Source organism: Cyprinodon tularosa, unplaced genomic scaffold (genome assembly GCF_016077235.1).
Source record: "Cyprinodon tularosa strain WSP-4 unplaced genomic scaffold, ASM1607723v1 ctg38, whole genome shotgun sequence".
Lineage (NCBI taxonomy): Eukaryota > Metazoa > Chordata > Actinopteri > Cyprinodontiformes > Cyprinodontidae > Cyprinodon > Cyprinodon tularosa.
The window spans coordinates 1,955,170-1,967,677 of NW_024039096.1; the positions used below are offsets into that span (position 1 = coordinate 1,955,170).

At 35.8% G+C, this 12,508-nt stretch overlaps 1 protein-coding gene across 1 annotated transcript in view; it reads left to right on the forward strand.

The window, feature by feature from the left end:
• Window positions 1-11,171, forward strand: part of LOC119791089 (rho GTPase-activating protein 27-like) — a 42,121-nt gene extending 30,950 nt beyond the window's left edge. The window contains exons 5-18 of the mRNA XM_038296942.1: window positions 666-746; window positions 857-979; window positions 3,322-3,402; window positions 4,825-4,892; window positions 6,194-6,278; window positions 6,542-6,643; window positions 6,814-6,912; window positions 8,339-8,438; window positions 9,481-9,615; window positions 9,985-10,083; window positions 10,176-10,253; window positions 10,340-10,471; window positions 10,604-10,709; window positions 10,975-11,171. Of these exons, the coding sequence (XP_038152870.1) occupies window positions 666-746; window positions 857-979; window positions 3,322-3,402; window positions 4,825-4,892; window positions 6,194-6,278; window positions 6,542-6,643; window positions 6,814-6,912; window positions 8,339-8,438; window positions 9,481-9,615; window positions 9,985-10,083; window positions 10,176-10,253; window positions 10,340-10,471; window positions 10,604-10,709; window positions 10,975-11,146 (1,461 nt within the window). The 3' untranslated portion in view covers window positions 11,147-11,171. The remainder of the gene's footprint in view (window positions 1-665; window positions 747-856; window positions 980-3,321; window positions 3,403-4,824; window positions 4,893-6,193; window positions 6,279-6,541; window positions 6,644-6,813; window positions 6,913-8,338; window positions 8,439-9,480; window positions 9,616-9,984; window positions 10,084-10,175; window positions 10,254-10,339; window positions 10,472-10,603; window positions 10,710-10,974) is intronic.
• Window positions 11,172-12,508: the final 1,337 nt, after the last annotated feature.

A 12,508-nucleotide genomic window follows, 5' to 3' on the forward strand; every position in this document is an offset into this window, starting at 1 on the left:
TTTCCTTCATACATTTAGGTCACAGAATGAGCTGTTTCAGTTAAATAAAATATATACGTATTCATTTTTTAAACTCTCTTTATGTGACTAAAAGTACTGGATGGGATGGGGCATAATGTTTGTACTTGTAACAATAAAAACGGTCTGTAAAAATACAAACATTATGGTAAGTTAAATGTCTGCTTCACGTCTGACCTGCATTGTTTCTCTGATGCTCACAGCTGCCATTATACTTTGTATCAGTGAGAAATATCTAGTGTTGTATTATTCTGGTACAAAAGAAAGAGATAAAACTTTTTTTTCTTTTAAACGGAGGAGAAACCTGACCTCTTCCTGTCCTTCTTGGATCCTGTATCATGTTACAGGATAATAGGAAAATATCTCATTGGTTAATATGAGTTTATTAGTCATAAATGCAATATTAATACCCATATTAACATTGGCCAATCTTGTGTAATCAGTGCATCACTAATCTATTTGGTTTTGACTTCTAACATAGGTTATATACCTTGTAAGATCACCAACTGTTTAAAAAATAAGTGAATCTTTTCTATTATCGCATTTTTTTGTTTAAAAATAGGTTACACTATACATTTATTAATTTGTGTAGTTGTAATATATACAGCAAAAATATTCCAGTTAAATATATTTCTGTTGTTTAACAGTGGATAAAGTCTGTAGATGATCAGGGGCAGACCTACTACTACCTGAGGGATGGCTCCAAGTCTGAGTGGAATCTACCTGAGGTGAAGATCCTGCACTACTTTAAAGACATGTTCTCCAAATTAAGTCAAGAATGAACATTCTCTGTCAGTTTTCATTGTTTATGGTGTTAATTTTACTTTTGGACCTGTAGGCCCCAGGAGCTCCAACACACTCCAATGTGCAGAATGGTGATGAGAACGAAAATGTCCACATCATCAAAAACTGGAGAGAATCGAGGGCACCTGCTCAATTCTCCACTAACCAGGAAGATGGGGTACATGCATGAGCACACTCACACCCTGACAGACTCAGCATGTGTGCAGGAACTGTGTAACACTTCCAGGGTGTGTCCAACACCTAAATATAAAGCTCTAGTTATGCAGTAGGCAAGTAGTGTGTGGGTAAGTCTGTGTTTATCCGCCAACATCGGAAAGGTTTAACCCCTATTTAGCAAGGCAAATCTACTTCATAGCTCTCTGATTTAGGGAGAGGCAACATTTGCACAAAACCTGTGGAGTTTCTGGCCACAAATACAGCCTTTTGCTTTTCCTTACTACAAAAAGCAGGATCTAAAGGTTGAACATTTTGTTGAAGGGCACAGCTGGGGATGACTTAAACTGAAAGTAATACATTTATTCAGGCGACTGATAATGAGGACACAAAATTTAAACACTAAATATTTTAAGGTACAAATAAGAACCTCTTAGAAAAGAGATCACTGAAGGATAACAACCTTGCATGTGTACCCAGATAAAAGAAAAGCCCAAATTTCCCTCTGGTTAATTGCTTTCTAAATTTGACCTGAAAAAATTATATATATATATATATATATATATATATATATATATATATATATATATATATATATATATATATATATATATATATGTCTCAGCATAAAAACTAAATTAAAATAAAAAAGCATAAATTAGGATTTTAATATAATGTTCAAAACCTGGTCCTTAAAGACACGAACAGCAGGCATTTAATGGCTGTTCTGCATGGCTAGGCTTTAATTAAATTAGCAGTTAGCTTGCTTAGCATTTAGCTTAGCACCTAGCTTCAATCTGGGGTATTTTTACTCCATGAAAATAATGAATCAGAAAGTTGTGATTAGCTTGAAGGTAAAATAGATCTTTGCGACTTTTTGCACTGAATTTCTTTTCTAATTTTGTCGGTTTTTCCAAATGATTCTTGGTTCAGAGCAGAATGCAGAAAATGGCCTTTGCTGTTATGTCCTCTGTTGTAGGGCTGGGAAATGCAAAAATAATAATATGTTTTTTAATGACACCTAGTCAATATAAGTACAGAATTATGAAGGACTAATAGGGCCAGGCTAGAGTTTTTTTTTTTTATTTAAGAAAAAAGTCGTAACATTACGTGAAATAAAAGTTCTAATATCACGAGTATAAATTCATATCAGTACGAAAATACAGTTGTAACATTAGGAGAATAAAGTTGTAACATTAAAAGAATAAAGTTGTAATATTACGTGAATAAAGTCGCAACATTACGAGAATGAAGTCGTAACATTACGAGAATAAGGCTGTAACATTGCAAGATTAAAGTTGTAATATTACGTGAATAAAGTCGTAACATTACGAGAATAAAGTTGTAACATTACGAGAATAAAGTTGTAATATTAAGTGAATAAAGTCGTAACATTATGAGAATAAGGCTGTAACATTACAAGAATAAAGTTGTAATATTACGTGAATAAAGTCGTAACATTACGAGAATTATTTTTAGAAAGAACACTTCAAGCTCCGACCAGCATATAACAGCCGACCAGCTGCAACAATCAGCAACCTGAGTTCAATGTGCCCAATGTGATGCCGATGCTAAAAGATTTCCTTATTTATGAAACCAGAGCCAAAGTATAACTTCACGTAATTCTCGACATTCCTCATTTTAGGGCTTTTTGTAAGAGCTGTCACAAAATACAACTTTTCTCTCATAATTTTAGGACTTAATTCTCTTAATATTGTGACTATATTCTAATAATTGTATTACTTTATTCTCATAATGTTATGACTTAATTCTTGAAACAGAAGAAAAGAAATCTCTAGCCTAGCCCTAATATGCCGTCGTACAAAATACATCCAATAGAATGGTTTTTAATCCCACTGAGTCCCAGTCCAGAACTGCACGGCATTCTGGGGGATGTAGGCAGCAGAACACCTCTAAGCTAAGCTAAGCGTGGTTAAAGGTAGGGCTGACTTTTTTTTAAAGCAAATTTGTTACTTTTAGATAGGGTTTTGGTTACAATTTAAATTCAACCTTTGCTTTTCCCGATTGTTAATTCAAATAAGGGTTGGCCTAGTGGTCAGAGCTGTGCGCTTGTGACCTGAGAAGGTTGCAAGTGCCCGGCTCGATCCCCACAGCCTGCACTCTGGGTTCCTGAGCAAGACCCTTAAATGGGTTAAATGCAGAGGTGAATTTCCCCATTGTGGGACAATAAAGGCACTTACCTTACCTTACATGACAAAACAGTTGTCTATAATTTAAAAGTCTTAAAGGGTAATATATTTATCAACCAGTGACACAGCCCTTTTGTGTTGGTTCATTATTTTTTACCAAACTGACTGTAAAATCCTCTTCTGTGTTCTGATTTAGAGGTTTGTGCAGACTCATCTGAGGAACACATCAGACCACAGCAGCGATAGCTCCAGTACAGGAAACTCTCCAGAGCATTACGTAAGTCAACCATTTGCTCTTCCATTCCAGCTGTGTGACAGTCAGTAATCTAAACCTGTTGACTCTCTGTAATCTGCCCCCGTATCTAAGTTGTGTGTTTTTGTTTTTCTTCCTTAAGGCTTTTGATTTTAGACCCTGGAGAAATCCTTATTATTTGACCTCAAAGTGGCTGCGCTACAATGTGGGTTGTTAGTTTAAGCGCTCACCTGAGCTTTAGACATAGATAGCAGCAGCTATCTATGATGAGCAAAAGGTGTGACCATAAATAACATAATAAGCTTTTTTTCCACATTTTCCATTCATGATTAATTTATTTAAATCACTCCACCTTTTATTAGTAATCAGTATTTTCCCTGCAAGAATATAAACAAACCGCCTCATCTGGGCTCGGTATCAGTTCCATGTCAACCCTTGATATCAGTTCAGGAATTCAGTGTTATGTGTTTCTAAAAGCAGAAGCACAGTTTAAATATTTTTGCATCAGGATTCTAATATAAATTTTGGTTAACAAAATATCTGTAATGAAAACTAAGAATAGATCAGTTGATTTATTTGTAAGAACTAATTATCTTTTGCATCCTAATGACTTAGAGATTCGATATTCTCTTGACTTCAAGATTTTATTTTTTTAAAAGAAAGTGATCTGAGGCATGTCTTTTTTTTGTAACGCAGATGGCAAAATGTCGCAGCTGTTTACACATCAGTGCTTTAAAGCATATTCTGTGTATTGCTGCTCTGAACGCATCTTTGCACAGCTCTCCTCCAACCTCCTGACTTTAACTTCCTGCTTTTCAGCTCAGTCTAAAAAGTACTTTGTTGGCTTATAAAACAAGTTATGACTTAGCTATTGTTTCATTAAAAACTGAACTTTCTTTAAAGGGTTAGGGTGAGGTGAACATAGTGAAAACAGTCTAAATTAGAAAGCTCCATTTCCCCATTAGTGAAGCTGTTTGCAAAGCTGCACTTTAAGTTTCACTTTCAGTAAGTGCTCTTTTGTTTTGGTGGGTGAGTCTCAGTTTACGCAACATTTCAACCCTTTAGTTTCTACTGACTGTGTGATGTTTTACTTTAGAACGTAACATTTATCGTTGAATATCTATACTAATATAAAGTTACTTACATCAGGTGATTGCTGCTAAATAGGCGCTATTTAAAACCAATCACCCTGCAGGACAAGACGCCTTGTGCTTGCCTTAAGTGTTTATCTGCAAACTTCAGATGTTGATTTCTGTGGTCAGGATGTAAATGTTTTTGTCCCTTTGCAGATGTAACTACACTGCAACTGTTGCAAAGTGAAAACAGTTTTTGTTTTGTTTTGTGCAGTTGGAAAATTGTCTCTTTCATCCCATCATTTCATGTAAGCAAATACAAAAAAAAAAAAGTCAAAAAGATTAAATATTGTAATTTCTGAATAAATTGCAGGTACAGAACTTGGAAAAAGCTGGAATTCTTAATAAAACAAAAGTTTGTGAGAATGGAAAGAAAGTTAGGTAAGTTGCAATGTTGCTGTTTTTCTTTCACAACTTTTATGTTCTTGTGTTTCTTTTGGGTTTTTTTTATGCACCTAAACAGTATAAACTTAGATTTTTATTAACTACATCAAATGAAAAGCATTAATTCAGATGCATAAAAAATATTAGATGCAACATTTGTACATGCTGTTCTATAAGCACATTTACTACTTGCAGGGGTATTCTTTCTGCATAATGCTATTGTGCTTTGCAGAATGGAGGCCATAAGCCTTCAGTTTTGCTGAGGTGTTCAGGAACCTAAATTTAGAGGTGAGGTTATTTAAAAAACACCTAAAATGTAACACCCCCCATAAAAAACAAATTAAAGTGCTATAAAAACAACATTTGAAATGCAAGATAGAAATATGTAGAGTAAAGGCAAGTTTTTTAACCCTTTATTGTCCAAGTTACTGTTTTTGGTAACTTGGACAATAAATAAATATAAACACCACTTTGCGGCAAACGGGGCTAAATAGTGATGTTAAACATGGTCTGCAGGGTCCACCTCTGTCTCAAAGCTGACACTTCAGTTTAAAACGTAATAAGCTTAGTAAAAAAAAGCTAATTTAAAAGGTTAAAAAGCTGATTTAATAATCTAAGTTAGTACAAAAAAGGTGAGAAAAATGGTTTCTTTCTTTCTTTCTTTCTTTCTTTCTTCATATAGACGCACTTTTTGATTTTGTTTTTACGATAATAGGGCACGTTTTTTTTGCAATTATATTGTTAATATTTCTTATGATGCTATGCTCTGACAGAAAGGCTGGAGGCTGGATCAATTTAATATTTTACCCTGACAGTTAGTTTTAATAGTTTTTTAGGAATTTGGGTGTGTCACTTTAAGCTGGCAGTGTGGGAAGGTGCCAAGTGAAAACTTGTGAGCAGAGGGAAGCCTGGCGTGACTTAACCTTTCCAAATTCGGGCTTGAATAAACATGCATTGGTCCAACACCTGCAGATCGAAACAATCTGGGAACCTCAACCTTCACTGTTCCTGCCGACTCATAATAAAACCCAAAGGGGAGAATGGCTGCCAGTTGTTCCTTTTGTTATTTTTTTTGTTCCTGTGGCTAAACTTTCCTTTAAGGTGCTTGGAAACAGCAATCTGTGAACTCTGGCATTAAAGCACTATGCTGTCATCTTTTATTAGCCAGAATGATCAAAATCACATGTAGTTAAGTCTGAAACTGTAATACCCTGCTTTTAATGAATCTAAACAATAAGATTAATAAGTGAGATAGATAAACTGATGTTTTTTACATTGTCTTTTGGGTTTTTTTGCAGGAAAAATTGGGCTCCAACATGGACTGTTCTTCACGGAGGAGTCCTGACATTTCACAAAGACCCCAAACCCTCACCAGGCGCTGTGGTAGGGTCCACACTCTATTATACTCGCTAGAAAGGCACAATATGTTTTGTCTGCGAATTAAATGTACACTTTGCAGCCCTTTAAGAAAACAGATGAAACATTGCGGCGCAGCCTTGGCTTTTGTGTCAGAGGACACACAGTAGACAAGCCTTCGTGCCGCAAGTGGCGACAACAGCTATTGTTTAAACTGCGGCTCGCCTCCTGGAATGCAGTGCAGTAAGTTTGGCAAACAGCTGGATAATTTTTTGGTTTTCACCCTGCAGAACAGGACCAATCAGATTGTTCCAGAGTTCACGGTGGATCTGAAGGGCGCTACGATTGGCTGGGCCACCAAGGACAAATCCAGTAAAAAGAATGTTTTAGAGGTGTGTCTGTTTGTTGACACTGAAAGCATGCTGAGAGTACTATTGCATGGATGGTTTTAACTTCAGCAAATAAAACCCAAATCAAATGTAGTTATAAAACACTAAAGAGCTGAGATTTGAATCATTGAATAGCAACTTTGATTAAATCCTCTTTCCTTTCCTCTTGTCAGCTCAAAGGGAAGAACGGTGTGGAGTTTCTCATCCAGTACGACATAGAAAGCATTATCTTCGACTGGCACAAAGTTTTAACGGACACCATTCGACAGCTCGTAAGTCTGCTCAGCGACCTGAACAGCTGCTGGAAATAGTTGAGCAAAACAAAAAACAATCCAGCTCTTATGGGAATGTTTTGAATTTGCAAATTAGGATTGCTTAATCTTTCCAGCACACAAGGACTGATTTTACACTTCTGCTTATATTTACACGTAAAGCCATACGCAGAAAATGGTGAACTTTTCATAAAACGAGGAAATGGGAGGAACAACGTTGGCTGGGTTAAAAAGAGCCATTCTGCCTCCTCTTAATCTCATTGAACATCTTCAGTTTTGTTTACATGGCTTCTGCACGGTCAGAAAAATCCGTATAAAGGGCTGGATAGAAAGATCATCACTACATAGAGCTGCTGAAGCGAACAACGCAGGGGCTCTTTCTGCAGAGCATTTCTGCTCCTTATTGTCTTTATTTATTTTTACATTTATGCTCTTTATTTAAAACTAAAACCTTCTTGTTAAGGTTTTGTTTATTTCAACGTAAAGGAGAGTGAATATTTAAAAATTCTTTTTTTTTTTTAAATGAGTTAAAAAGGGCCTTAAAGTTAACACCTCAAAAGGTTTCAACTTTTTCTGCTCTTCCATCTCAGAAATGTCATTTTACTTGGTTACATTATAAAAAGGGTTGTTTCTTTGCTTCGGGCATCAATAGTTTTTTTTTTTTGTATTTTCATGTGATTCATATTTTTTCTAGATTTAATCATACATTCTATGTGTTTTAGATCTTATTAAATTTGGTTTTGTAACAAAAGTAGAAGGAGATTTTGGGGCAAATCTGCTCATGAAACTGGCTTCTTGTTCTTCTGTTGAAGAAAATCAAATAAAAAAATTCCAGTGACCTTTTCATTTTATTTTTCCCTAGAAGGATTTCATAAAGGTTAGACTATAATAAACGACACATTTTTATAACTGTTGGTGTCGACCAGAGCCTGAAAAACAATTCAGTTAAGAATATTTTCTACAGAAGCATTTGACTCATGTAGAGCTGAGATAATTAATTTTTCAAAAATTTAACAAATAAAAAAAGGAAGGAACATTTGCTCTTTGATTTTGGTATATTTTTTAGGATGTTATTTAATAACTTATCTGAATTGTGTGGTAGACAGAAATACATTTTAATCAAACAATGTGAAGACCCCCTTCCTGCACATGTCATTCTCCTGGTTTTTGCTTTACTGTTTCTGAGAGTTAAAATGTCTTCTTTTTATCTGACTCTTGGTATCAGATAAAATAACAGATCTTTCTGCTTTTAATTATAAAATTATACTAGTAACGAATGCCGCAATGGTACTACATCATAAGATATCTAGTGTTGAAAGAGTAAACGGCACCTAAACGCAGACCAAAATATTCTGAGAATCTATCAGTGACAATGATTGTGAATTTGCACGTTTTATGACTTTCCTCTCCTTCCTCTGTCTGTCAGGACTACCAGGACCACCCGTCTGAGGAAGAGGATGGAGACCTATATGAGAAAATCGTAGAACGAGACATCAAGCCTGCAGTTGGAGCAGACAAAGTAAAACGTAGGTTAACATTTTTAGGAAAAAGCCTCCAATTCAAACTGATCTGGATTCAAGCTGGGAACAAAACGCAGAAGAGTCAAGATGACTAGAAGGACTCAGGTATGCAGGAAGATAGTTCTAAATTCAAGAGCTTAGCAGTTAACTTTTCTCCTACCTGTGGACAGGAGAGCAGATCTTGCATCTTTAACCTGCCTGCATAGTCATCGTTCTTCCCCCTCCACTAACCTACCTAGATGTCTGGTTCGATCAGTTACTCACCTTTGACAGACAACCTTATAAGGAATCCATCTCCACAAAATCTCCCAGATCTGTTCAATTTTTACCAATCTGACACTCAAAAACTTATCCATGCAATTCTATCTTCCAGATTGGACATTACGAGTTGATCACTTCCATCCTTTTCTCCTTCCATTGGCTCCTACTCCCAATATTAGATTATTCTACTCACCCATAAAACCAGGAAAGGTCCATCCTATCTATTAGCCGTTTCCTCAGCTGGTCCAGGGGCCAGCATCTCCTGGTCCCCTTTGCTACGCTCCCTGCTACGTTTGGCAGAACACGTTCTCACCTCCACCTAAAGGAAGCAAAGTCTAGATCCTTTTAAAGTTGATTTTAAGCCATTTTATTTAGTAAATATTCTTATTGTTAAATCTATTTTACTCTTGTGTTGTTTTTTTCCCTTGGAATAAATAAATGCATTATAGATTAAATGTAATATTGCTAAATTAGCCACTTTAGCTTTAAGACCAAGATGGTGAAATAACTGAGTAACCTTTAGAGATAAGTTGAAGACCTCTGGGATTCATGCAGAGCTTATAAAGCCTCTGCTTCTCGATATTAACAGGAGGAAAGGTGGTTCTGGTATCAGCATAGGACACTTGGTTGCATTGATCTTGAAAGCATTAACTCTGGGACAGACTCAGAGTCCACTGGAAGGACTGTATGTCCCTCTGGCCTGGGAACGCTGGACCCTTATACACTTACACAGGCTTTACAGAACTATATTTGCAACAAAATCTTGAAATATCTAGTTTGTTTTTAGCCCAGAGGCCAAGCGTATCGCAGTCCCCCAGCGCTGCGGGGGAAACGGATCCAAAGAAGGTTCGGACCAAGCTCATGAAGTTCCTCATGAAGCGGCCAACGCTGCAGTCGGTCAAAGAAAAGGGTTATTTCCGAGGTCAGTTCATTCCAGGATGCTTAGATAATGATCTTATCAATAGCTAATAAAAATAACACCCCATTTGCATTATCAAATATTCAATGTTTTATTGTTTTAGGTGCATTTTAACCTCTTTAGGTTTTTTTAGGTCTTTAGTTTCAATGTGTGACATTGAATTTGACACAGGTAGAAAATATAATAAGAATAGACTACAAAAGTATAAAAATAATATGTATGGTTGAAAATGTTATGCCGGTATTTGTGAGGTTTAATCGATATATCTCCAATGTTTTGGTTTGCTTTTCTTTGTCCCTAGCTGAGTATTAAAAGGCTTTTTTATGTATTTTTTTGTCACGCTGCTAAAAATAATGTTCTACTTTTGTTTAGAAAATGTGTTTGGTTGTCATCTGGCCACGCTGTGTGCTCAGGAGAGAGCCACCATTCCTAGTTTTGTGGAAAAATGCGTTAAAGCAGTAGAAAGGAGAGGTAAGTGAGTTAGAAAGGCTAAATAATGATAAAATCTTTATTTCTTTTAAATGAAACGACTTATTGAGAGGAGCTGCTGTGTTGATTTACAGGTTTAGACATTGATGGGCTGTACAGAGTCAGTGGGAACCTTGCTGTCATACAGAAGCTTCGCTTCAAGGCGGATCATGGTGAGCTTCCTTAATGATGTCTTTTAAATTTAAACAGCAGCGCCCCCTGCTGTGTTTTAATAGTTTGTGCTTGTTGCATTATCCAGAGGAACTGGACCTTGAGGATGGTCAGTGGGAGGATGTTCATGTCATTACCGGAGCACTGAAATTATTTTTCCGAGAGCTTCCTGAGCCTCTATTCCCCTATAGCCACTTTAACAGCTTCATTGCAGCCATAAGTGAGCACATTTTCACTCCTTATTTTATCAATAATTTTGCAAAACCTCTTGTTTTATTTGAAGGATTATATTAAAGATTGCTCTATATTTACAAAGTATTAACTGATAACTTATTTTGCACCATTTTCCTAGGAATTGCAGATTACAGCACAAAACTGTCTCACATTTTTGAGCTGGTTAGATCACTTCCTCCTGCAAACCATGATACTATGAAGCTGCTTTTTGGGCATTTACAAAGGTTTGATTTTTTTTCTACTTTTGCTAATTTTATAATGCTAATTTGACAATGTCATTCAAAAGTTTTTACCTCACTTTCACCAAAAATTGTACTCGAGATTGAATCTAACTTTAAAAAGTGGGGCATTTATTTTTAACCTCTTTTAATTTAGAACCATGAAATAATTGCAATCTCTTGCCTTTAGAGGGAAATCTATTTTCCTGCAGGAGATATATTTTTGTGGTGGGGCTGATGGGTGACTTGTAGTTTTTTCTTTGAATATCAGGGTAATTCAATACGGTGAGAGCAACCGGATGACTGTGCAGAACGTCGCCATCGTGTTCGGCCCAACGCTGCTTCGGCCGGAGACGGAGACAGCGAACATCACCATGCATATGGTCTTCCAGAACCAGATTGTGGAGTTCATCCTGAATGAATACAACCGTCTGTTTAGCTGAAGCTGAACAGTCATGCACATCTGGACGAACGTGTAAAAAAGTGCTAGACTTTTTGTTTTCTTTTTTTTTTTTTAGATTTCCCATCGTATGCACATCAGCAGCTTTAGTACCACATGTGAAATAAAAAATTTATGGAATAAATTAAAAGTGCCGTTGAAATTAAGCTGCCAAGATAAGGGATTTGCTCTGTATGTTTGTTTTTTTTTTGCCTGAGGACGTTCGCACTGTCAAACTCTCTGTTCCAGTATTGTAGGAATAAGTCTGAGCTGCACTGATTTTACTTTTCTTCAGTAAAAGAAGCACTCTGTGTCAAACTGCTTTCAGAATCTAAATGTTCGAAAACTGCTAAAGCCACTTTCTCCTATTTGATGCTTGCTTTTCTCGTCTTAGATGAAGTAAAAATGTCCAAATCAGTTTGGTAAAACCTGGGAAGCATTAACGCTGTCTTAAATGAGCTTTTATCTTCTTTTTTTTAAGCATTTAATCTCTTTCTAACGTTTGTTTAGGATCTGATGTTACATGATATCAATTCTGGTAATAATTGTTATTGTATTCTTACATCTTCCATTTTTTTCCTCTAATTCTTCCCATTAAATTTACTGTAATATAGAAATGTATAAATAGATGAAATTATTGCCAACATGTTTGTGTGAAGTAGAAAATGGATTAGATGTAGATTGTAAAAGACTGGCAGAGTATTTTTTCAATTATGCTGTACCTGAAGAGTTTTTAAGATAAAACAGTGAGAAGAAATAGTTATATATTAACAGATTGAAGTCAACTTAATCTAACAGCCAACAGAAAAGAGGAAATTAGCATAACTATATGTCCTGTAAATAGTAATAAATGGTATAGTTATGCTGCAAGCTGGTGGAAAAAAAGCATAAATTCTTTCTATAATAAATTAACTTTTGAAAAAAAAATCAAGGTTTTCTTTTTTCTCTTTTAAAATGTGTCAGATATTTATTGTTGTATGTTAAATTTGTGGCTGCTCCGATTCTATGAGGCCCTTGGAAGAAGTTCATTAGCGGCCCACTTCCAGCTGCACCTATCAGAGTTTTTACAAACTGGGAGGGGAGGCGAGTTTTAATGTTATGCCCACAAGCAAGCATTGGACAAAAAGGCCAGTAGTTGTTGAATCTACCAACAAACACCAGTTCAAAAAGAAGTAAAAGAAACCTAAAAAAGTTAGTACATTTATTTAAAATTGTGATATTTTTCAAATGAGTAGCTCTAAGTAGAGTAGTATCCCTGTAATTGAAAGCAAAAAAGCGAAGTCATCAATTTCATTAGGTACATGTGATAAAAAAATGTATTTCGGTAAATACTGGTGATTATTTCTTATGCAAATCTAAAATACTG